Raw genomic sequence first — 23,980 nt, 5'->3', positions numbered from 1 at the left:
TGGAGGCGTCCCACCTTGCAGCGGATGTAGGATGGGGGAACTGGGTACTTGCCTCTTGAGGTCTGAGCAGGTCCATCGACTTGTGCTCGGGGGGCGGGGGGCGTTCTGATGCAAGCCGAGGGAAATGCCGATCCTCCTTGGGGGTTGTAGGAAACAGGGGCCTTGCTCTTTGGGATCCGGTGGAATCACGTCTTTTCAATGGGGGATCTAAGGGGTTCATGTGGCCCTGCCCTTGAGGGTGGAGGACAGGAGGCAAGTGAGGAGGAATCGGTTCTGCCTACCTTCCCTCCCCCCATCTCTTGGGAACACACAAACCTACCCTCTAGGAGTATGGGAAGTCCCCGGCTGTACACTAAGAGGTAGAGGTGGGAAAGCGCATACCGCCTTCTGGAGTCTGAGGGATGCCACGGCCCTGCCCTTCAAAGGTGGGGGGCAAAACCCTACCCTCGGGGATTAGAGGTAACAGGGCGCCCTGGCCTTTGGTGTCTGGGGGAAGCGCAGTATTACTACTTTGGGAAACTACTCTCTAGGAAAACACATTGCCATCGGGAGTCTGGAGGGCACCTGGCCTTGCTCGTTAGGGTTGGGGGAGACTCAGCCCTGACCTGGAGAGCTTGGTTCGTTCATTCATTCTATAGATATTTATGGATAACCTACTAAGTGTCAGGAATATTGCAGGCACCACGGATACAGGTCTCTCCCTGCTTTGGTGGAGACGCCAGCCTAGTGGTAGACGTGGGCACTAATCATATCATCCCAAATAACTGTAAAATTGGTGAAAATAAGTGTATGGTGCTCTCTCTCCAGATAGGGAGCTTGTCACATCTCGGCACTTTTGTACAATCCTTTCTCCCGCTACCCAGGATCCCAAATTTCCTCAATCTTCTCGACGGACTTCCCATAAGAGCCCACGCACGTCGGGGTAGGGCTCTGTGACAATTATTTAGGTTCCCTAGTTTAGGTGCTGAGATCCAGAGAACAGCAGAGGAGACTAGGAATGAGGAGGGATTTGAGTCCGGAGAACTTTTCCAAGAAAGAAGCCGTGGGCAGAGCACCTAGTTGTCCCGCCTCGGGTTTGGCTGTCTGCGCTTCTGGGCGGGGCTTCCGAAAGGTCCACCCTCTGCTTGGCAGCCATAGGCTACAGCAGGCAGGGCTTTGTGCGGAAAGACCCTTTCGGAGGTGACAGTGGCCCCTGCTATAGGTGGTTTCCCTTGGGGTGGGGCGGGACTTAAGGCAGAATTTCCTTCTGGTTGGCTGAGACAGGGGGTGGGCGGGACCTTGGGCGGGAAGAGCACAACAGTCCTCAGGGCTGTGGGCGGTGTTTATATTTCTAGGGTAAAGTCGCAGTGGCTACTTTCTTGGTTCCGGTGGTCTTCCGGTTGGGGTCTACCGGGTCAAGCTGCGCGATGCAGAGGCTGCAGGTGGTGCTGGGCCACCTGAGCGGCCAGCCTCCTTCGGGCTGGAATCGGGGGCTGCAGGCCGCGCCGTGTTCGAGCTGCGCTCCGCCGGCGTCGGCCGAAGACGTGGTAGTGGTGCACGGGCGGCGCACCGCCATTGGCCGAGGGAACCGCGGCGGCTTCAAGGTGAGGCCCTGGTCCGGGCGCCAGGGGCGAGATGGTGGCTGGGGGCGGGCTGGGGTCTGGCGTCTATGCTCGGTTCCCTTTGGCGTCCGAGTTGGCTCCGCTCCCGAGCTCTGACCGCTCTACTCATCTGTGGTGAGAAGCTGGGGGCGGGTAGCGAGGGCCCTGGGACCTCGTGTAGTGGCGGCATGGGGTCACCGCAGCCACGCTTCCCACTGCAGGACACCACCCCAGACGAGCTTCTCTCGGCCGTCTTGACCGCGGTTCTCCAGGACGTGAAGCTGAGCCCGTCCCAACTGGGAGACATATGCGTGGGTGAGGACGCTACCCGGATCCTGGGCTCGATCCTCTTCGCCCTCCTATCCCGCTTAAGTCCTCAAATATATCACCACCCTCCAGGTGTTTTCACCGAGGGGAATGTCAACGGACTGGCCAACGATGAATTTGTGTTTTTAGGGCTAGCCTTCGCCCCGCCTCCAGGCATTTTCTGCGCCCCTCCACGCACATTCTGCATATTAAGTATGGTACAAAGCAGGGCTCTCAAGTGACACATTCTAACGCCAAGACACTTGGCAAAGGGGCTTGAGAACACCCCAGAGACAGGAAACTATAGGGTTCTCTATCGATCCTGACATCCAGTCTCTGCCGGGACTGAACAAAAGGAACATCGAAAATGATCTAATCCAGTCCCTCACTTACAGATGGAGAGACTGGGGCAGGGGGAGTTTGCAGCAGAGCTTTGGATCTGAATCCAGGGCCTCTGGACCTCCAGTCAGCCCTTTTCTCTCACCTCTACTCTTCTAGCCTTGAAACTTGACAATATAGTGGGGCAAGAGCCTTATTATGTAATGTATACGTCACCACCCTTAGGTCTGAAATCACTGTTCCACCCATGGGGTGACAGCAGGGATTGGCGGAGGACACCTGGGGAGGGGTGCATTTTCAGAAACCCATTTCCATGACAAAACCAGCTCTTTGGCAGTGTGCCCACTGTGTGCTGATTTGGAAGGGCAGGGTGCATGGGCGTGGGAATTTGGCACCTTCAGGGGCGGGGTCTCCTGTGTGACCCAGCTGCCATACAGCTGGGTCCCCTTGTGCCACGCCTTGAAATTCCAGGGCCCCAAGCGAGCCTGCTGAGGGCTTGTGTTTCTGAAGAAAGATGTGGATGGAATGTCCCCTCTCTGATATCCACAGATACACCTCGGTGCCCAGAACACCACTGAGCACTGAGCAAAGGTTTGTTGTCCACAGGAAATGTGCTTCAGCCGGGGGCCGGGGCAATCATGGCCCGCATCGCCCAGTTTCTGAGGTAAACTTTTCCAGTTCTGGCTCTGGGTTGGCCATGTTGACTGTTGAGTGGGCTCAGGCCTCAGGGAACTCAGCTTGTGGACGGGAGAGGATCGAGTTGGCCACCAGGCCTGGAGGCAGCCCGGGTCCTCAGTGCCCTGCTCTTGTGGACCCTGCCTGGCTCCTGCTTTGAAGGGAGGATGTATTACCTGGCCCGGGGCCAGGACAAACAGGGTTTTGGGGACTGTAGCAAAAGGTCTCTGTGACTTGCCTGATCTTTAGCCAAAGTCAGGTTGTTGCTTTTGCCCGTTGTTAAGTGCTGCTTGGACTCTGGCCTCTTTTGCTGGGTGAATAACTAAGCAGGTGCACGGGAGGGTCAGCTTTTTTTTTTTTTGCCAGCTGAGCAGGCAGCAGTCTTTAGGCGTATCTTATCGGGACCTTGTCAGGCCCTGGTAAACTTGCCCTTCTCTTGCTGTCCTAAGACAGAGGAGGAATGCTTCAATTATTTTTACTTGTAGTTTTGAGAATCTCTTAGCTTTGTACTCACAACTGCATAAAGAAAAAATAGTGGGAACATAGGCCAGTGAAGGAACAGGAAGACTGATAAAACCTCTAGGGACTAGGAGAGGTTCAGACTGCTTAGCCTGAAGTTCAAGGACGCCAGGATCTGGCTCCAGACTTACCTTCCAGCCCTATCTCCCACATGCTTACTGGCCTTGACTCTTCCTCCTTCAGCCAGCCTATCTGCCTGCCCACTATTCCCGATGCTAGTCATTCTGTCCCTTTGAAGGGCTGTCCCTACCTCCTCTCTCTGCCCTAGTTAAACCCTGCGCAAGCACGGTTTCACCGTTTGGCTGGACTTCCCCAAGCTCCCTGGCTTAAAACAAGGACCCCTTCCTCTCCGGGAGCTAGCCATGTGCTTCCTTATGACATGCTTGGCTGTCTCGCTCTGTTCTTTCAGCCTCTGCTGGTTGATTTATTTTCTGTGTGTTGGTCAGGCGTCCTGTAGGACACTGTATTCTAAGCATGTCAGCATCCCTCAGGTGGTGGCTAGTACTGAGTAGGTGTTCAGTGAACAAGTGATGGGATGGGGGAAGGGATGGTAACTCTGGAGTTAGGGGACCCAGGAGGCTATTTACCTGGGAGGGTCTCAGTAGAGCCTGTGGCACACCAGAATCACCTGAGTGCTTGGACCCCGTACAGTTTAGTCCGTGGGCCAGGGATTTCCCTAGGGCTTTGTACCTTGGCCAGGGCGGGTTACATCAGGACCGGCAGCCCCACCAGGTTCCAGGGCAGCGACCAGGGTGGGAGCGTGGGAGGACCCACCAGAACAAAGTATGTTGAAGCACCTGGTACCCAGCAGAGTCTTTGACCAGCTGGGAGCAGGCTTTCCAGAGGGAAGGGGAACAGAAAGGGTTAGCCACATGGTTACTAGTAAGGCAGGCCTCAAAGTTTAGACATATCTTTTGCTCTGGTCCTCTGTCCCAGAAATAGGTCCTCTCCTCTGTTCTTTGCCTCACCCTGTATAGTTTTCATTTTGAACCTTTGAAGGGAGAGAAGAAAGGATCCTTGTGGCCTAACCAGCCTTCTCTTGCCTTTGGCTGCACTTGGCCTTGGTTGCAGAGAATCACAGGATGGGAGGGCATGTGCTTGTGGGGCCCTGGGGAGCAAGTGCCTGTAGGTCTGCCCACTATGGATCTGGCCTGGAGTGGGGAAAGGGCTGCTGGGTGTGTTCCGCTGGGCTTTGCACCCGCTGATGGGGAAGGCACGTTGTCCAAGAGCACAGGCCTGCTTTCTCTGTGAACCAGGCAGGGCAGAGCAGCTGACTCTGGTCTCATCTTCTGTTTCAGTGACATCCCAGAGACTGTGCCTTTGAGCACTGTCAACAGACAGTGTTCTTCAGGGCTCCAGGCAGTGTTCAACATAGCCGGTAAGTTGTGACTGGGTGGGTGCCCATTGCTACAGCCTAGCCTTGGTCCTGGCTCTGTGAATTCGGGTCAGCAAAGTCACTATCCACTGGGCAAGCAATAAGGATTTCTGCGAGGACTCTCCTCACGGAAAGATAAGGAGAGCTCCTTGCCACTAGCCCCCCAGCCTTTTCTGGACACTCCTGGGTCTTCCATCTCTGAGGCTGGGGCCCTATGTTAGAGACCAGGTAGGGAGGAGGCTGCCCGTTCCCAGAACGGATGGACTCTGTTGAAGGATGTTTATGAAATGCTTTTGTTGCAGGTGGCATCAGAAATGGGTCTTATGACATTGGCATGGCTTGTGGGTAAGAATTTCTTTCTGCCAGAGCTTCTTAACCAGCTTGTAATAATAAAACTAACATTCATCACCTGAGTCCTCAGAGGTCCATGAGTTCAGAACTTTCCCCTTTGGGCAGCTGCCTGGGAGAGGGTTCCTTCAAATTCAGCTTAGAAGTAGCCCCCAGCTCTGGCTGCTCAGGAATGGTTCGCGCCTCTTGGCACTAGTGGGGAAAGGAAGTGGGCTTTCCAAAGCTTGCTTTCTTGGAAGTCTGTCGGGCTGGAAAATGTGGGCAAACATCGTGAGAAAATAGAGCTCTCTGGTTTCCTCCCGTGCCCTTGTTGATTCATGCTGCTGCTGAGCGAGAAGGTGCAGTTTTGGTTCTCTAAAGCCAGGGAGGCCGGGGACAGCTGCCAACTGTATCACTAGTTAATTCACGCTCCTAGGCTGTCTCCTTTACCCCTCCCTGGTACCCAGGTGGCAACTTCGGGTTCTGAGGGGCATGATCAGATCTGTGGGGCATGATCAGATCTGTGGTGATTTGGTCTCCGTCAGCTGTAGCTCCATCTCTGGTTCAAGCACATGGAGCTGCAGAAGTTGTACTGGGCAGCGTCACCCAGGAGGGGAAGGGCATGGGTCCAGGCTTGGTGGCATCTGGGGCTGGGAGGACAGACCAAGTGAGGGCTTCAGCAGGCCTGGGGAGGCAAGCAGCCTCTTTCAGTTCCTCTAAATAGTGTTTCTTCACTGGCGCATCGCGGGGCCGTCTCAGGGCTGTGTCCCCGGCACTGCGTCGTACTGCCCTGTGTCTGCAGCTGTAAATAAACCCAACGACCACACTGCAGGGACTCTAGCTGGGTCAGGGCCACTGCCCGGTCTGCCCTCTGCCCTGTCTCTCCTGTCTCACCTTACCAGAAGGGGTATGGATAATTGGAGGAGAAGGCTGGTGCCTTCGGGACTTCCTTAGAGGTCATCCGAGGTCCCCCTAAAGGTTAAAAATCGTGTTACGAGGGCATTAAGGGTCTGAGTCAGGACTGTCCCCCACATCACGGGCTGACTGTTCATGTGGGCTTTGACCGTGAAGAGTAGCCCGGAACATCCAGTTGGGAGTGGGCTCTGGGGCCAGACTCCCTAAATTTGGGTCCTGGCTGAATGAGCATGGGCAGCTTAGCCTCGCTGGGCCTCTGTGTCCTTACCTCCTACGCGGGGATAGCTGCCTCAGCGCTGCTGAAGTTGGCGGGATTCAGTGGAGCAACAGCTAACTCTGTGGCATATGTATGACCGACACTGTCCAAAGTGCCCTGTAAGACCTGGAAAGGTTTGCAAACAGTGCCGGGCACATGAAAAGCGTTGGCTGAGGGTTCTGTGTTCCCCCACCACCTCAAAGCTCTTTTGAGCGCACCAAACTGAGATTTCGCCTTCCTCTCAGCTCCTAGCACCTCCTCGTCCAGGCAGGTTGCTCTTTGATCTGCAGCTTTTACATTTTTTGTCTCTTCTCTCCTCTGAACGTGTGGTCCCTGAGGGCGAGGCCTGGGCTTGTTGGACGTGTTTCCCGCCTGTGGCCAACACCACGGCTGAGCTGCAGGAGGGGCTGCCTTAGGGACGCATGGCAGGCCGGGAGTGTGGACTGGGCGGTGCTGTGTCCTGCACCCCCAGCTCTGCCTCGCCACCAGTGCTGCTTGGGACTCCCTGGCTGCTTCCCAGCACTTGTCAGATGCACAGCTAGTCCTGCCAGTGTCACCTCCTCCTCCTCCTCAGGGTGGAATCCATGTCCATGGCTGACGTAAGGAATCCTGGAAATGTTACTTCCCGCTTGGTAGAGAAGGAGAAGGCCAGAGACTGCTTGACTCCTATGGGGTGAGTGCTCACCTGCAGCTGTGTGCCTGCACCGCCCCCCCCACACCCCGCTCCGTGCCTGGCCTGTGCAGCCGGTGGTACACACCCGCTTTCAGGCTTGGTCTGCTATGCAGGGACACTGGGCATGGGACTTGATGCTGTCCCTGACTTCCCCTGAGGCCCCTGGGTCCTCTCTGGGCCTCTAGGTTTCCAAACATGGCCTAGCCTGGTACTTCCTGCCTGAGGAGTTCAGTCACCCAAGGAATGATGGCAGCTGCACCCCAAAGCCTAGGAGAACCAGGAAGTTGAGGAATTAGGAGGCTTTTTGTCACTGGACATGCTGTTGAGGGAACTTGGGCCCCAACAGATGCCACATGGAAAGCATGTTGTGTTTGTGTAGCACATTAGCTCAGCTGCCAGCGTCACTGAGCTTCTGGGCCACCCCCAGAGTCCGTGGGCAGGGAGTCCTGGCCCCACCTGAGGCTCAGAGAAGGGCACTGCCCCTGCTGCCTCCACGTGCAGTGACCGTATCTCCAAGAGAAGCCCCATAAAACCAGGGGCCCAGGCTGGAAGGCCTCCCTGTGGCTCTGGGTCCCCAGGAAGCTTGGATGTGATCTTCCCCAAGGGGACTTGGGGGCCCTCATCTCCCACTTTAAAGCAGTTTTCCTGGGGCATAGAAGCTGGCCTAGAGAAGCCAGTTAGTGCCTGCTCCCCACCCTCATCTGCCCCTGTTCTGGTCTCTAGTGTATGAGCTTCTTAGGATCAGGGTGACCCTGTATATACCCCTACACTCCCCCTGAGTCATCGTTCTGTTTCTGGCACGGACTGGCCTTCCAAGCACAGCTCCCCAGCCTGGCCAGTGTCCAGGCTGCCAGACCTCACCCACAGTTTGCTGTTTGTCTTCTAGGATAACCTCGGAGAATGTAGCTGAGCGGTTCGGCATTTCACGAGAGAAGCAGGATGCCTTTGCGCTGGCTTCTCAACAAAAGTGAGTGTTGCTTGGGGTGGACTGTTGAAAGGCCAGAGAGTGGGGTTTGGAGACTGGCCTGAGTGGTCTCAGGTGCAGCTGTCCTTAGGCTGCAGCAGGGTGGTGAGGGGCTTCTAAGCCTCGGGCCTCGTGGGAGGGAGAGACAAGCAGGGGCCAGGGCCACAGCGCAGCATTAGTGCTTCCGTGTCCGCCTGCTGTCTATTCACCCTGAGTGTCTACTCCCTACTGGGCCTCAGTTTCCCCATCTAGTCACGGGGGGTGTATTGAGGGCCAGGACTGTTCTCTGACTGCTGTGGCTTGGTGAGGCCCCTCTGGGTAGCCTGGAGTGTGGGGCCGGCATTGCTGGGGACCCAGGCCCCCCAGCTTCTGGACCACTCCTGTGTCTGGGGTGGCATCCGGAGGCAGGGGCTGGGGATGGCCTCAGAGGAACCCCAGGGGCTCAGGCTTCTGGGCAGGGGAAGGCTGAGGTTGGCAAGCCCCAGCTGCCCAGGCAGAGGATAGCAATGGAAGGCAGTAATGTCCAACCAGGTGGGCTTCTATGAGGCAGTGATTCTTAGCCACTTAGGGTCACGTAGTCACTTGAGAATTTGGTGAAAGCTGTGGATTCTTCCCAGGGGAATGCCCTAGGCACTTAACATTTTGTATCTGATGCTAAGGATCACGCTAAAATGCCCTGCATTTTTGCAGTGTTTCAATACCAAGACTTATCAAGTAGATAAGTGTATGTTATTTTAAATCAGTGAAAACTGGGGAACAGATGAGACTGAGCTGCTGCGATCCAACAGGAAGGCTGGCAGAACCCAGCACAGACGTGTCTGGAGGCTCCGTCCTCACTTTGGTGTAGAGAGCCAAGCAGGCTTTGTCCCTCATGTGTGGCAGGCTCGGCCGGCAGCCACCACCCCCATGTCTCCTCCCCCTCCCCTTTGAGGCTGGGGCTGGAGGAGATCTGAAGGTCTGAGGCCGATGGTGAAGAAGGCCCCAGAAGGCCTTGGGCCTCCCACATCCAGGGCCAGGTTGGGGTAGTAGGGAACCCATACCAGTCCCTCCGAGATTCCCCTCGGTGAGCATGTCCCAGCATCTAGCAGTCTGGGCTTACATGTCTGCCCCGTGGGGAGGAGATGGAGGCAACAGAGGGACTCCAGGAAGGAAGGAAGCCTGAGCCTGGCTCTCCATGGTGCTGGCAGGGCAGCCAGAGCCCAGAGCAGGGGCTGTTTCCAAGCCGAGATTGTGCCTGTGACCACCACAGTCCGTGACCACCAGGGCACAGAGAGGAGGATCACCGTGGCCCAGGACGAGGGTATCCGCCCCAGTACCACCATGGAGGGCCTGGCCAAACTGAAGCCCGCCTTCAAGGAAGGCGGCTGTACCACTGCTGGTGAGACGGGCCGGGAAGTGGGGAGGAAGGGGCCGGGAAGTGGGGAGGAAGGGGCCGGGAAGTGGGGAGGAAGGGGCCGTGTCCGTGTGGGTGTGCTCTAGTAGCTGGGAGCCACAGGCAAGGTGCATGTGGGAGGGCTGGGCCTCCTCAGCCCTGCTCTGAGGCCTCCTTACCCCTGCGGTTTGTCTCTAGGAAACTCTAGCCAGGTGAGCGATGGGGCAGCTGCCATCCTGCTGGCCCGGAGGTCCAAGGCAGAAGAGTTGGGCCTTCCCATCCTGGGGATCCTGAGGTCTTATGCAGTGGTCGGAGTTCCGCCTGACATCATGGGCATTGGACCTGCCTACGCTATCCCTGTAGCTTTGCAAAAAGCAGGTAAGGTGGCGCTTTCACGCTGAGATGTGAAGTGAGATGTGGATCTCACTTCTGCCTCTCATGCTGTTGCCGGAAAGGGGTGGCCCTGTGGGTGCTGCAGAGTGAAGGTGGGGCCGACTGGCGCCTCTACCCCAAGCCCTTCCTGACCCCACAGCTGGGAACCACACATTCATCTGGAACAGACAGACACACCAGGCAGCCTACAGGCAGGGATGGGGTGGGGCTTCAGGAGACTGAGAGTCCTGCTAAGGGTAAGGGGCCGCGGGGTCAGCTCAGGTCTTTCCCCCTTGCCTGCAGGGCTGACAGCACAGGACGTGGACATCTTTGAGATCAATGAGGCCTTTGCAAGCCAGGTGAGCCTGTTTCCCAACACCGCCTAGGCCCTGAGCATCCCGGTTGGTGACAGGGGTGCAGGGGACTGGGAAGGAACCCACAGCTGATGCTCTGCCTCCTTTCAGGCTGTCTACTGTATAGAGAAACTAAAACTGCCCCTTGAGAAGGTGAACCCTCTGGGGGGTGCCGTGGCCTTGGGCCACCCACTGGGCTGCACTGGGGCTCGACAGGTCATCACACTGCTCAATGAGCTGAAGCGCCGTGGGAACAGGTGAGGCTGACTCCCCAGGGGAGTGTCACGGGGGATGCCCAGGCTAGGGCACCCAAGGGGAGCACGGGGAAGTATACTTGCACACACTCTGCATGAAGGATGCAGGGGTGTGACCACCATTTTCCATGAGGGCCAGCTGTGAAGGGGACCCTGGCCTACAGCAGGCACCTGCCACTGTGTGTGTGCCTAGGTGGGCAGTCAGGGAATTACGTACCCATAGATTTGCAAACTCTGCCCATGAAGGCCTTCGTCCACCCAGCCAACACAGCGTTGCCCCCACAGGGCCTATGGGGTGGTGTCCATGTGCATAGGCACCGGAATGGGAGCCGCTGCCGTCTTTGAATACCCTGGCAAGTGAGCGGGGCGCCACCCAGGCAGTCCTGCTTCAGCGGTGAGAAAGCGATACTACAGAAGTGGTGCCACGTGGGAAGGTTCAGCCCGAGTGGGTGTGGCGGTAGTGGGCCCATCAGGGCACTTGGTTAATTTGGAAAATGTGAACACTGATGACACACTACAGGAGTGGGTGAGGTGCCAGGTCACCCAGGCCACAGGGGCCACTGTGTAATTCCCGGGGAAGGGGCCTTTTGCATGAGGAGTGCAATCGACATAGTAAATGTGTGTTATCTCATCTGGGTGGCTGTGGTTTATCCCGAGGGTCGGCTCTCACCACACTGGTCTTGCGTCTGCTCAGTCTGAGTAGATTCTTCACCACCACAGGCTCCACCATGGTGCGGCCTGCCCTTCCTGTGAGCTCTGAGGACCTGCGTCAGGACCTCGGCTGAGACCAGTGCTCTGGAGGGGTTCCCCCCTCCCAGGCGCTGCTCAGAGGTCCTCCAGTGTGTGTCCCTGCACGGCACACCTGTTCCTTAGCTCTGCGCCATGTTTATTTCCAAAGTTGGTGGGGGGTGGGTGGCATGGGCCGTGGTCTGAGGGCAGAGCTTCAGAGCTGGTAGGGTGACACAAATCTCTCATCGTAAGAGCCTCGGCCCCGGAGCCGCAGGGTGCAGGCCTTCTCCCCAAGCACACCTTCCACCACCAGCGTGGACTCGTACAGCTCGTTCCTCCTGTGGGGCCGCAGGGGGCGGGGCTGAGGTGGAGTTCCAGCTGTGGGCAGTGCCCGGGAGGTAGGGAGGGGCTGTACCTGGCAGTGAAGAGAACCTGCAGGGCGGTGGAGGTCGGAGGCCCATTGACTGGTCGCGCCTCCAGCAGTCCATTGCTTGGGGAGACCGCGAAGGCCACAGGGCCCTTGTCTGGCTTCTTCTGTCCTGCACCAAGGGGAAAGGAGCATATACATGGGCAGGTGGCTCCACACGCTGCCCCAGGAAGCCCTGATCCTTCATCTCTTAGGGGGATCACTTAGGATGGGCAAACTGGCCATCCCTGCAGGAATTCTCAGGTGGCACCAGCCCTGGGGAGCCAGCCTGTGCAGACAAAACACACGGGCCCCTTTCCTGGGGGTCCCGGGCCAGCCACACAGGGGAGCAGTGGGCAGACAGGCCAGTGTGACATACCCATCAGCACAGTCCAGTAGCTCCGGGAACCGCTCAGGTTCATTAGGTAGACCTCCCGGACGCGCCCCTGGTTCACAAAGCAGGTCCCAAAGTCCACCCAGCTGGTGGAGAGCTGCAGCTCGGGCACGGCCACGGTGGCCTTCAGGGGCACCACCTAAGGGGACAGAGTCTTTAACCTGGTGGGGGACCAGGCGACCTGGCCCACTCCTGCTGGGCTCTGAGCCAGGGTCTCGGGGATATGTGAGCTCTGCTGACCCCAAGCACTGATGCTTCTGAGCGCACAGGCAGCACCGTGGAGGTGGACAGGGCCGGCCCCGCCATCTAAAGCCAGAAGCTGCTGGTGGGCTTCTGCACAGGTAGAGGCCAGGAAGGTGCCATCAGCTCCCCCTGCCACCTGTCCCCTGATCAAGCTCTGTGGTTTCTGCTTCCTGGTCAGGTGCCTTCCTGCCTTCCTCCCCCTTCCCGTGGGGGCCCCAAGGCCCAGTCCTATGTGATGGCTTGGGCTCTAAGCCATCTCCCCTTTTCTCTTGACATCAGCCTCCTCCTGTGCCCTGACTGCCCTGGCTCCTGGCAGCCCCACCACCATACCGCCCTCAGGTACAGCCAAACCCACCTCACTCCTGCTTCCCCTGCCTCTGGGCTCCAGCAGCTACCCAGGTACCACGCTGGAGGGCCCACCTGGTTCCAGTGCTTGGACCCTTCTTTCTGGCCTCTCTGAAATCCACCCCCCAGGCCCTTTAAGCTCTTCACCTGCACCTTACCCCTGGGCCCTGCCAGCTCAGCTCCACCCCACAGCCCCGTGATCTTCTGTCACAGCCCACAGATCTATGCCTGTGGTGCTCACCCTGGGGCGCAAAGCCCCATTCGTGCCCGAGGGCCATCCCTCAGATGCTCACTGTCCCCACTGTCATGTCCTCATCAGTCCATGCCCTTGGCTTGACTTTGTTGTAGTTTCTCTTTTCATTAAACTGTGATTAATAAGAGGCTTCACATGCCGCCTCCTCCAGGAAGCCTTTCCTGCCTTTTCACCGTATAGTATCTCATCTGGCTCTGAACTCCTAGGTCAAATAAAGATGAATGACCCTCACCTCTCCATGTGGCAAGGCCTCTTCCAAGGCAAGGGCTTGGGCTCCTCTTATTTCTGAGGGCCCCTGTTGGGGTTTGTCCTCCTCCGACCCCACAAAGACAGAATCCAGCCCAGTTCCACCATCCTCAGTGTGTGGGGCAGGCCTGGGACTCACCTGAGTGGTGTGATTGGTGTACTCCAGGAGCAGATCCTGGGTGAACACCATCTCTCTCTCTCCACTCGCGCTCTGCTGAATGTCCACTCCGGGCAGCATCTGGTCAGCTGGGAGCCTCTGATAGGAGAGCAGCTCCAGGGACAGTGAGAAGCACACACCCACCTGAGCAGATAGGAACAAGCTGTCAGTCACCTCAGGCTGCTGCAGACAGTGACAGCTTCCCCACCCGGAGCCCTGCCCTGCCCTCACACAGCCTCTGCAGGCCCAACAAGGTCCCAGCTCAGTGGTGACGCAGCTTGGCCTGTAGGGCCCAGACTGACACAACCCTGCCCAGCACAGACCCCAGCAAACACGCCCCCCCCCCCCACCAGGCGTGTTCACTCCACACTGTCCTGCTCTGTGCCCAGCACCCGTTAGCACTGGGGACACAGCTGTGCCTGTCCTTTGCCCCCTACTGTGACCAAGCTGGTGGGTCCTGAAAGGCCTGTGTCTGTCCAGAGGACAGACCAGAGCCTCTAATGGGTTTTAAGGAGGAGGACGTCTGAGTCAGCTTTGCCTTCCTCAGACATCAAGTCACTCTGGAGTAGGGGGACACATGCAGTTGGGGTGCAAATGTCTGTGTGTGTGCCTGGGTACAAATGCATGAGGGTGAAGTGTGTCTGCACACGTGTGTGCATGTGTGAGAAAAGAAGGTGACTGGCCCAGGGGAGTGTGTTCTTCGAGGGGGAGGACCCCAAAACCCCCCACTGACCAGCATGCTTTCGCGCGGGTGGAGCACCAGCTGCTTGCCTGCCGCTGCCGGCCCCTCCTCACATTCCGGCTCCCGGCCAGGGCCAGGAGCCCTGTGCCGGCGGCTAGCTCCATCTTGCGAAATGGAGAAGGGACTGGAAACCAGGAGCCGGAAGTAGTGTGGGATATCCGTCGTGTTGGTCAGCTTCAGGTGGTGGGTGGTCACCAGCTCACTCAGCACCTGGGTGGCCACAGAGGTGGAGGCGGCTAGGGATACATCTGTCCCCTCTCCTCAAGCCTGTGGCTCTGGGGTCGGGATGGGGCTGTTAGGGACGGGGACTCAGGCTCTTAAGACCCGTGCCTCAGAAGGGCCTATAGGGACATTTGAGGTCTAGATAAATTGTCAGGGCCGAGGAGGACAGCACACTCACCCCAGAACAGGGCTGCTCGGGGATGAGGTCACTGGCCTGGTGCCGGAATTCCATGCCACGGCCGTAGTCCAGCTCCACACTTAGCCTACCAGCGACAGGCATCACGGGACCAGGCTGGGCCTCTGGTCCCTGGCTGCCCCCACTCTGCTCATCTGGGCCTGACCAGCCTTTCCCTGGGCTCACCTGCTAGCTGCTCATCACTCCCATTCCCATTGTCTTGCTCCCAGAACCCTGTCTGGTCCCCACCGGTGCCAGGTAAGGGTGCTCCCCACAGGGGATGAAGGGAGGCCAGGTGGCCTGGCTGACTCACTGTGCAGGCCTCACATAGCCATGCAGGTTCAACCTCAGGGGTCCCACAGCAAAGTCGTGCAGACGCCGCCTCCTCCCTGGAAGCTCCCTGTCCACCTACCGAGCCCAAGCCTGATCACTGGCAGTCGCTGGCCTGAGCAGGCGGCATGCCACCCAGGAGAGAGGCAGTGGCTGTGGCCCCACCTTGGGCCAGGAGGGCTCACCTCGTTGTCCAAGCTCATGTAGCCAAGGGCGTAGCCAACACACTCCACCTTGTGCAGGACGTGGGGGCCAAGGACCAGGGGAGTGAAGGAGATGGAGATGGTGCTGCTGCCCCCTGCAGGGACCACCTGGCACAGGCATACAGCCTTAGCACTGCTTAGGGCCACTGTCTGACCCGTGGGGCCTCTTCCAGCCCAGCCCCAACTCACCACTTGCTTGGGGCTGATGCGGTACGGTTGGTCAGAGGGCACTCCCTCGTGCCCCTGCAGGACAACTGAGATGATCTGTGAGGCCCTGTCATTGGCCCTGGAGCTGTCCTCGGCCTGTCATCAAGATTTCACCGAGGCTCACACAGGCTCAAGGCCCATTAGCCACACCTGGACAGCCAGTCTGAGACCCCCCTTCGCTCACAGACTGGGCAGCTTCCTGGCTGGACAACGACTCATTAGAGACACTTGGGGACCAGAAGGAGCTGCTGCTGTCGGGGATCTCAGGCGATAGGAGGTCATTTCCAGCTTGGTCTTGCAGTGGGAAAGGTGTCCCGTAAAACACCAGCAGCTCCACCAGCTGGTCCTCCTTTTCTTCCGGGGCATAGGTCTCCCAGTCCAGGCGGATGTCTGGGGCAGATGGAGGTAAAGAGGGGCAAGGAATGAGGCAAAACCAGGTAGATCTTCCCCTTCCCCCCACTTCCCTGTAGCCCCTTGGTGGCTGCCTGTTATCCCAGAGTCAGTGTGGAGGGGGCCTCGCTTCCTCTCTATTGTCATTTCCAGGCAATTCTGGTTATATAAAAAAAAGTCCAGCCCTGGCTGGTGTGGCTCAGGGGATTGATCAAAGGCCTGTGAACCAAAGGGTCACCGGTTCGATTCCCAGTCAGGGTACATGCCTGGGTTGCGGGCCAGTTCAGGTAGGGGGTGCACGAGGCAACCACACATTGATGTTTCTCTCCCTCTCTTTCCCTTACCCTTCCCCTCTGTCTAAAAATAAATAAAATCTTTAAAAAATAAAAAATAAATGAAAAAGTCTACAGGCTTTTGTCACCCTAGTCCTCCAGGTCGCAGGGCCAGGTCTGCACGTCCAAATGCATGAACCCAGGCAACCCGTGCTCTTCCCCTGGCTCCTCTGCTGGCCTGTGTGCTGACTTCCCTGGGCCCTCCAACTCCTGCATCCCCCTACTCTCCCCCACACCATCAGCCCCCATCGACATTCACTGCCTTCCCCAGCCAGCTCACTCTTTGGGGACCACCACGTCAACTTCTGTCTTGCCAGGATTCTCACATCTCCTCTGCCCCCATCTTTCCACCTGCCTGGCAAAACCTAGCCCTGGATGAACTGAACTGACCCTCTGGGCCCCACTGGAGAAAGTCCCCCACATCCATGCCAAACAGCTTACCACCCCCCCTAAATCTGTCCCCAACCTAAACTGCCCCCATGCTGCGCACCACTCTTGCCTGCTTAGCTCTCCTTGGCACAAATGTCACATCTTCCCTGTCTTCTGGCACCTCCACTGCCTCCCTGACACTTAGCTGGTGGTCCCACCTTGCCTCCCAGAAGCCCCCAAATCAGCAAGCCCCTGAAGTCCTGTCCCAACCACCCACATCTCTCTGTAGTGATCCCATCTCCCCTCCCCTCCAGCCTTCAACCCTGTCCCCACCCCCATCTTCAGGGGCCAGCCATGTCCAGCCTCCCTTCTCCTAGCTGCTTCCCAACAGCACTTACAGGAGGGCAGGTCCCCTCACCTCAAATATGCTTCCCCCTGCCAGACGACCTTTCCAATACCCCCATCTCTCTCCCTGTCACAGCAAGCTCAGAGGACAAACTGTCCCTCATTGCCTCTGCCTCAGCTCTCGTCCAGACCCCAGGTAACACCTGATTCAGTGGTTGGGCCCTGGGGAATAGCTGGTGATCACATGCCCAAAGCTCCCAATCTTGTGTTACTTAGGGTCATTAGCTGGCACTTGCCTCTCACCCCACCACATCACTCTCAGCGAGGTGTGTGACCCCCACACCCTGAAGGTCAGCGGGCAATCTCACTTCCAAGTAAAGGCAGAGAAATGTGCTGGTGATGATGAGCCCCAAGGGAGGGAAGGTAACCACTACAGGAAAGGAAAGTAGAAGAGAAATTCCCACCAAAACAAAGGGAAGACAGAGTAAAGTCACAACGTGCAAAATGAAGAAAGTAGAAAACTAAAGTAAAATATCTCATAAAATAAGGAAAAAATGTATAGACTGACTTTTCCTCTTAAAAGATAGAGCGTGTCAGATTGGGTTTCTAGAAATCTCAGCTCTCTGTTGTTTACAAAGAAACACACATCATGGTCACCAGGGTGAAAACGAGGGGGTGGGCCGAGAGATAATGCCGGCCAGCCATGGGCGACCAGGCGGAGCACTGTTACAACGTGAGGCAGGGCGATGAAAGGCATCGTTTGTGAGGATTCAGTTCTCAAATGCATCTAATAGAGCCTCTAAAAACATAGAACTGCTGGAAGTGCGAACAGCCCTCCACGAAAATGCAGTCCCCAGCACTCTGGCCCTACCCCCGCAGTCACACCCCATGCAGTCAAGGTGCTGGCGGCCCACCCTGTTGCCTGTCCTGCCCATCTGGGCAGAAGCCACTCGACAGAGGCCTAGCTGTCCTAGTCCCTCAGCATCCCCATCTCCTTCCACAGAACCTGGCAAGTAGCTCAGGTACTTCTGGCTAAAGGAGTGACAAGAGGTGCCTCCTGCCCGTGTCTGTCCCTGTGCCCAGGGTTGGCCAAGGCCAAGTCCTGTCCTCAAGGATACAAATGGCTCTCTCTGACAATCCCCCACTGGCTTGGTCACTCCCCACCTTAGCCCTTGGGGGCCTGCCTCAGCAACCACAGGCCACCTGGGCTTCTAGGTTCTGGTCTGGGGCCACCGCTTCTCCCAGCCCCAACTTCCCTCCCAGCCTGGCCCACTACAGGGCACAACCTACAGCGACAGCCCCAATTTATCTTGTGAGCGTCTCACCGCAGGGGCTGGAGTTATTCAGGCGAAGGACCCGGGTGACTGTATCTCCTCCAGAGACCTGGGTGCTGAACCTGGAGGCAGGAGACCAGGCTCAGCCCAGCCACAGCCAGCACACGGGAGGGCTTCCCCATGCAGTGCCCAGTGAACCATGGGCATGAGTTGGGTCTGGGACCAACCTCAGGCCACAAAAGCCATCTGAGGTGTGTGTGGCCCCTTCGGCCCCCTCCCCTCCAGAGCAACCGTGTCCTGGGTCCTTCTTGCTGAGGGGCAGCACATGGCCCTGGGCCAGTTGAAGAGCAAGGAGAGAGCAGCCCAGGCTAGAGGCTGGAGGGTTTCCTGGGGGCAGGGAACCAGGTAGAGGTGGGGCACCTGATCACAGACTCCTTCTGGGGTTGGTCGGCTATGCAGCTGGCCCTCAAACAGCTGATGGGGCAGCCCACCACAGCCATGTGCACCGGGATGACTGAGGGTGGCAGGTCCCCCACCTGCAAACACACACGAGCCCTTTGTCATTCCTGTCGCCCACTGTCTCCCCATTCCCTTTAGGCAAGGCCTTTCCTTCTCTCGCCAGCCCAGGGTCCCCATGGTTTGGTCCCAACTGGGCCTGGACTCTCTCCGCACTGTCGGAGCCTCACCCTGGACACCCCAGTGGTCAGGGCTACTCAGCCTCCCCGGCTGGCCCCCGGCCCTTCCCTCTGCTTCTGCAGTCCTGCCCAGCCCAGGCCGGCACTGACCCCCCAGCCTGACCACCTTTCACTTCTCACGGCCCGTTTCACAATTTCTGTACTTTTTACATGGAAACAACTTAGTTATTTCTCTCTCCTAATAAAAAGTAAAAAATAGTTTTTAAAAAACAGCCCTGGCTGGTGTAGCTCAGTGGACTGAGTGTGGGCCTGTGAACCAAAGGGTCGCTGGTTCGATTCCCAGTCAGGGCACATGCCTGGGTTGCGGGCCAGGTCCCCAAGAGGGGAATGCAAGAGGCAACCACACATTGATGTTTCTCTCCCTCTCTTTCTCCTTCCCTTCCTCTCTCTTTAAAAAGTAAATAAAATCTTTTAAAAAAATGTAAAACACAGTGTGATAATCACCCACAACCCTGCACTCCCAGCATAACCCCACAACTGCCCGCATTTCCACATGCAGCTATTTGGATAGACTTCTCCGGTGCACGTAAAATGGGGGTACAAGTGGGGAGCAGACGGGCACGCTTTTGTTTCAGTCACCTTCTCGTTTCTCGTCACCACACACAATTTTACTGACGCAGGTTCGCAGCGTCTCTGATGGGCTGTGCGGAATCCCACTGCACGGGTGTAGCCCAGATTTTTAGCAAATCTTCTACTGACAGATGTGGGTGCTTAGGCTGTTTCCTCCCCCGCCCGCAACCCCCCCACCCGTTACAAACAACTGGGAGAAGAGAAGGAAACCTGGTTCGAAGATATTTGTTCACACGGCCACTTCTCTCCCTGGGGAACCTTTAAACCTGTGTGCCCAGCACACAGCAAAAGTGCCTGCAAAGGATGACACCCATTTCCCGGCCCGCACCTGCAATGAGAGCGCACCCTTTCCCCTGTGCCTCTGCCACCTCTTTTAAACCTTGTGACTCTTACCAAAACCAGGATTTCGGCGTGCCTTTAGTTACCAGTGAGGGTGACATCTTATCGTGTGTTCATCAGTCATTCGTATTTGTCATTCCTGAATTGCCTATTCAAAAACCCTTTGCCCACCTGAGCTGCACCTGGGCTGCTTTGTCCCCCTTTTTAGTTAAGAACTCTCTCTATTTAGGTGATCAACCCTTTTGTCATACATAATACAAACAATGTAAAGCGAATATCCACTATACTTAACCTGTCCAGTACACGACACAGTTCATGAAAATCTTCTGTGCCCTAACTAAACAGTGTAGGATGACGTACACCTTTCATCCTATATACTAACCAAGGAAGCCCCCTGATGGTTGTCTGTTACCTTATTCGTCCCTGCATCCGCCCCGGTCCAGCAGACCACACCGGAACCTATGTGCAGTAGGTGTTCAATTTCACGCTGAGTGAGTGAGTCAATGAATGAACAACCACCAGGAGGATGAATGAACACACTGAGGGCTAGGCGAGGACATGGCTGTGGGAGAACACTGATGTCTCTCCACACTTACTCCCCACCTCCCGGTTCCGGGCCCAGGTGGGCATCCTGTTGGATCCCTCTGCCCTCCTCAGTGTGGCCCCAGCCAAGGGACCCCATGGGAAAAGGTGTGGAAGCTTCCACTGCTCACAAGGATGCTGCCTGCCTGAATCCCAGTGGTTGCTGCAGGTGCAGAGGCCCACCCCGCCTCAAGTCCTTTCACTTGGTGAGATGTGAGAGGCTGAGGGCCATGTGTTGGAGAGAGGACAGCCTGGAGGTGAGGGCCAGGGTCAGGTTCCCTGCACCCCAGGCCATGGCCCGCCTGACAGCCCTCACCGTGCAGATGAGGTTGTCCCAGTACTCGCCCCACATGTTCGCGCAGCCTGTGATGTTGATGCGGAGCTGCTGACGGGCCCCCAGCATGCCCTGGGAGATGTGGGGGAAGAAGGCAGCTCCTTTCCCATGAGACAACATGCTTTCCATAAAATCTGGGGGAGAACCAGGAAAGGGGATTCAGGACCCCAGGGTGGGGGGTGGGGAATGAGGTCCAAACCCTTAGGCATGAGCAAGGCACTACACCAGACACGTGACCCCTCCAGCCTCTCCTTGGTCCAGCAAAGCAGGCCCTCTGTCCAGGACTCCAGAGTCTAGGGGCCAGCCCCCAGCGGGAGCCCACCCTTTGGAGCCGCCACCCATCCCAAATCAAAGTCAGATCCTGTGCGTGCTCCTCATGCCCTACCAAGGAGAAGGCCACATTCAAAAGAGGGGTGCTGTCGGATGGGGGCCACAGCCATCTCGGGGACCTTGCTAGGAAAGACACTGAGATGGTTGGTGTCCACACCCTCAGGACATCACGGAAAACCCCACTCTGGCCAGGCCTGGGCTTGGCGCTGGCCCTGGGACTCGTACCCAGCTGCTCCCGCTTGGCCAGCTGCTGGCGAATCCGTGTCGTCTTCAGCAGAGCAGGAGACATGTCAGAGCTTCACCAGCCGGGACACAAATAAAGAGAGTCAAGCCACCCAGACCTCGGCAACCAGCATCCAACCAGGTGCCCGGTGGAGGAAGACAGCCTTGTCCACTCCTCGCAGGGGAGGGAGGGTCAGGTCTCTTCTTCACCTTCTTCTCGGGTCTTTGCTCCTGCTACATCCCTACCACCCAAAGCCAGCTCCTAGCCCCAGGGGCTTCCCCCCAAGAAACTCAGTAGGGCTCTGGGGTAGGGACCCCTAACCCCAGTTTCTGTGCTTTGGTGACCCCCAGGTACTAACCCAGCCCAGACTCCCCATCTCTTGCCCAGCTTTCTGCCACAGGCCCCTGTTGCCAGCCTCTCCCACCAACACCTGCCCAGCACCACGGGCACCCTAACGTTTCTGGAGTGGGAAAGTCAATGGCTTAGAAACTGTTAGGGGTTCCCCACCGTCGCTGGCAGTGGTTTTGAAGTTGGGCTCCCCTGCCCTGGGCAATCTGGCAGCAAGGTGTTTGCCGTGACGTGCTGGTACACTGCCAGTTTCTGTGGTGTAAACGCTTCCCCGTGGCTGTTTTCAAGTGACAGCTTTGAGGAACGCCTCACTGCCACATCTCTGCCCCCACAGTTCTCTCTGCCTCCAGTGAGCCTTCTCCCTCACCCAACTCAGAAGCCCTCCAGCCAGCAGAGCAGGATGAGGGCCTCATCCCAGGGGAAGGGAGGGGATGAGCAGGGGAGGGCCTCAAACCCAGCCTCTCCCAGACCCTCCGCCCCCCACCCCGCCCCCAGGGCCCAGGGGGTGGGTGGCAGCAGCCGTTTCCTCTCTGTGTTTCCCTAGGTCTACCAATGAAAACACACCCTCCCACTCACGCCCACCTGCCTCTGGCCACCTAAGCCCCACAGAGGCCCACGGGGCAAACCCCACCTGGCCACATCCTCCCCAGGGATGGCTTCTGGGAGAAGCCAGACTTACAGGTTGGGTTTTTGGCTCAGGCTGTTTTGAGGGCTCCCGAAGTACTCAAACTGGAGGGTGAAAGGAGTCTGTATCGGGGAATGATTGGTCAGGATGAGCTGGCGGTTCACGTGGGTCCTCAGTGGTACCGTCGAGCCGAAGTCCAGGAGGAGTTCCTCCTTGCAGCCTGGCCCTGGCTCTGTGCTGGGGACACTGCCCCATGCCCATGGGCACCAGGTCACATGCCACCCTCGGCCCTGCCCAGTGAGCCACCATGGGTGGGGGTGTGAGAGCTGTCTAGAAGACCAAGGGACCCACAGCCCTGTCCCCCGCCATCTCCCACCTGCCTGGACACCATGCCTCCAAGTGTGTGGGGAAAGAACAGAGAGGACAGGGATGGGCTAGAGGAATCTCTTCCCACAGAGGTGGGGAGGGGGCTGTTCCTGGCCGTAGGAATCAGCCAGGAGGAGGCTGGTACCCAGGGCAATGCCGGGCCTCCGTGTGGTCGCCCCCGCCCTGGGCTAACCTGTCAGAGCCCTCTGCAGAGATGGCGATGCCCACTTGCAGTCCCTGGAGTTTTCCCCTAATGCCCAGAACCAGCGGCTTCTTCATGCCTGACACGGTGCAAGGGAGGGCCAGATCGGTGAGCTCGTCCTGGAAGAAAGCCCATCGGGGGGACATCACCACAGCTAAGTCCCAGACCTGAGCCTCAGGCCTTCTCCAGCATAGGTGGCTGCTGTGGGGGGTGCTCAGTACTAAGGCCTTGACTTCTGTCCCAGCTTCTCTCTGCAGAGAGCTCCCTAGTCCCTCTGCAAGCCACCAGCCATGGGTCCTGCCCATCAGCCACACACTGTCCCCAGGAGGTCCAGCCCCTTCCTCAGGGCTCCTATCTATGTCTGCTCCAAACATCTGGGAATGCCCACCTGAAAGGAGACCTGCAAGGCAGACCCCGGAGAAGCTGCACATTTACTCTGATGAAGCCACCACCACAGAAGCCAGACGCTCCCTGAGTGAGGTTTGCTCCGTGCCAGGCATGGGCCCACCTGTCTGTCACCTCAGAGCTCAGGCTCGGCTGCGTAAGGAAGCCCACGGTCCCCATGTTTGCCAGAGAGGACCTAGGGCCTACATCTGCAAGTCTCTGAAGGAGGAAGTTTCTTCTTTGTGTGCCACCCTGCTGGCTCTCCTGTGGACCATGCCACAGAGAAGCCGTGCCCTTCTTAGGAGGCACCTGGGTGCCCATTAGTGCCCCCACCCAGCAGTGCCCAGCACGGGGCCTGCCGTGAGCGGCAGCTCTGCTCTGGATCTCTGCACAAACTGGAAAGGAGGGCCGGCCTGTGGCCAAAGAGCATGGCCCGGGGAGGGCTGAGCCTGGTGCTGGAGGCTCGACGTGGCCAGTGGGCTCCAGGGCACATGCACCTCAAGCCCGCTCCAGACTTTCCGGCCTGGCGTCCCCAAAGAACAGGCCCACAGGAATGGGGGACCCAGACTCAAACACGGCAAACCCCTCCCTCCACAAAGACCAGGGGCGGGGGCGCATAGGCAGAAAGGCACGGGGTGTCGTCTCAGCCCCTTGCCCACCTCACACCCCTGCTCACCTGGGTGTGAGCAGTCAACTCCAGACTGAGCTGCAGCTCCTCACCGGGGCCCAGTGTGCCACGTCTTGGGGAGACTTTTGCTCTGCAGAAGCTTGCTTGGTGCCCCAGGAGCTGGCAGACACAAGGGTGGGCCTGTTGTCACATGCTGGACGCCCAGGATGGACCAGGGGCCCAGGCAGAGTGCCCCGCACTGCTGCGTGCTCTGTGGGGGGCTGGCAGGCTGGGGCCCACAGCAGGACCAGTAGGGCCAGATGCTTACTGGTGGGGATAAACCACAGGCCCCTTTTCTTCTCCTTCCCCATGCCGGATGGACCTCACATTTTTCAATATAGCCTGGTTACAGGCTACATAAGCTGCCCTGGGAGGCCCAGGTGATGGGGAGCAAAGGGTAGCTGCCTCTGAAGCACAGGGATGTGGACCCCTCTGCTTTGGCATGCAGAGCAGGTTGCCGGCAGCCCCATGGACAGTGCCTCAGCTGGGCTGCCAGCAGCTGTGAGGACCAGTCACGGGCTGGGAGGTCCAGCTGTGTGCACCCGAGGCTCCTTCCCAGACAGGGACCTGGAATTCCCTGGAGGCAGGCCAAGGTTCCTTCCAGACATATGTGCAGCTCCTTTGAGGGGCCCAGCTTTTCTGGGCACAGTGGGGCAAAGGCCAGGCTGTGAAA

At 57.9% G+C, this 23,980-nt stretch overlaps 2 protein-coding genes across 13 annotated transcripts in view; one reads left to right on the top strand and one right to left on the bottom strand.

The window, feature by feature from the left end:
* The first annotated feature begins 9 nt into the window (after positions 1-9).
* Positions 10-10,911, top strand: ACAA1 (acetyl-CoA acyltransferase 1). The gene is made up of 13 exons (XM_024566054.4): positions 10-26; positions 1,335-1,583; positions 1,802-1,895; positions 2,832-2,889; positions 4,718-4,797; positions 5,097-5,139; positions 6,867-6,965; positions 7,852-7,932; positions 9,117-9,307; positions 9,500-9,679; positions 9,977-10,032; positions 10,138-10,283; positions 10,566-10,911. Exons 2-13 carry the CDS (start codon positions 1,407-1,409, stop codon positions 10,639-10,641), a joined length of 1,281 nt encoding a protein of 426 aa, XP_024421822.1. The 5' UTR covers positions 10-26; positions 1,335-1,406; the 3' UTR covers positions 10,642-10,911.
* The window catches only part of DLEC1 (DLEC1 cilia and flagella associated protein), a 43,326-nt gene continuing 30,254 nt past the window's right edge, over positions 10,909-23,980 (bottom strand). For 2 of the 12 annotated variants that reach the window (XM_045199765.2, XM_045199776.2), the window contains 18 exons: positions 23,317-23,427; positions 22,248-22,375; positions 21,743-21,934; positions 20,718-20,788; positions 20,145-20,296; positions 19,118-19,201; positions 18,063-18,178; positions 17,694-17,764; positions 15,117-15,322; positions 14,708-15,028; positions 14,506-14,600; positions 14,196-14,280; positions 13,787-14,005; positions 13,036-13,197; positions 11,795-11,948; positions 11,425-11,548; positions 11,143-11,370; positions 10,909-11,044 (listed from right to left, as the gene is read on the bottom strand). In XM_045199765.2, the coding sequence (XP_045055700.2) occupies positions 10,909-11,044; positions 11,143-11,370; positions 11,425-11,548; positions 11,795-11,948; positions 13,036-13,197; positions 13,787-14,005; positions 14,196-14,280; positions 14,506-14,600; positions 14,708-15,028; positions 15,117-15,322; positions 17,694-17,764; positions 18,063-18,178; positions 19,118-19,201; positions 20,145-20,296; positions 20,718-20,788; positions 21,743-21,934; positions 22,248-22,375; positions 23,317-23,427 (2,655 nt within the window). Of the gene's footprint in view, positions 11,045-11,142; positions 11,371-11,424; positions 11,549-11,794; positions 11,949-13,035; positions 13,198-13,786; positions 14,006-14,195; positions 14,281-14,505; positions 14,601-14,707; positions 15,029-15,116; positions 15,323-17,693; positions 17,765-18,062; positions 18,179-19,117; positions 19,202-20,144; positions 20,297-20,717; positions 20,789-21,742; positions 21,935-22,247; positions 22,376-23,316; positions 23,428-23,980 lie in introns of those variants that run through there. The other 10 variants (XM_045199767.2, XM_045199769.2, XM_053929624.1 and 7 more) reach the window with 10 other exon arrangements.

The sequence above is a fragment of the Desmodus rotundus genome, chromosome 8, assembly GCF_022682495.2.
Source record: "Desmodus rotundus isolate HL8 chromosome 8, HLdesRot8A.1, whole genome shotgun sequence".
NCBI classification, from domain to species: domain Eukaryota; kingdom Metazoa; phylum Chordata; class Mammalia; order Chiroptera; family Phyllostomidae; genus Desmodus; species Desmodus rotundus.
The sequence above is the reverse complement of the archived record's forward strand: the minus strand, read 5'-3'. Positions and strand labels throughout refer to the sequence as shown.

Excerpts from the sequence above, each read along its gene's own strand:
- ACAA1 (XM_024566054.4), top strand. The coding sequence starts at position 1,407 with ATGCAGAGGCTGCAGGTGGTGCTGGGCCACCTGAGCGGCCAGCCTCCT. Across the intron at positions 4,798-5,096 it reads GGCAGTGTTCAACATAGCCG|GTGGCATCAGAAATGGGTCT; the intron begins GTAAGTTGTGAC and ends CTTTTGTTGCAG. Across the intron at positions 10,033-10,137 it reads ATGAGGCCTTTGCAAGCCAG|GCTGTCTACTGTATAGAGAA; the intron begins GTGAGCCTGTTT and ends GCCTCCTTTCAG.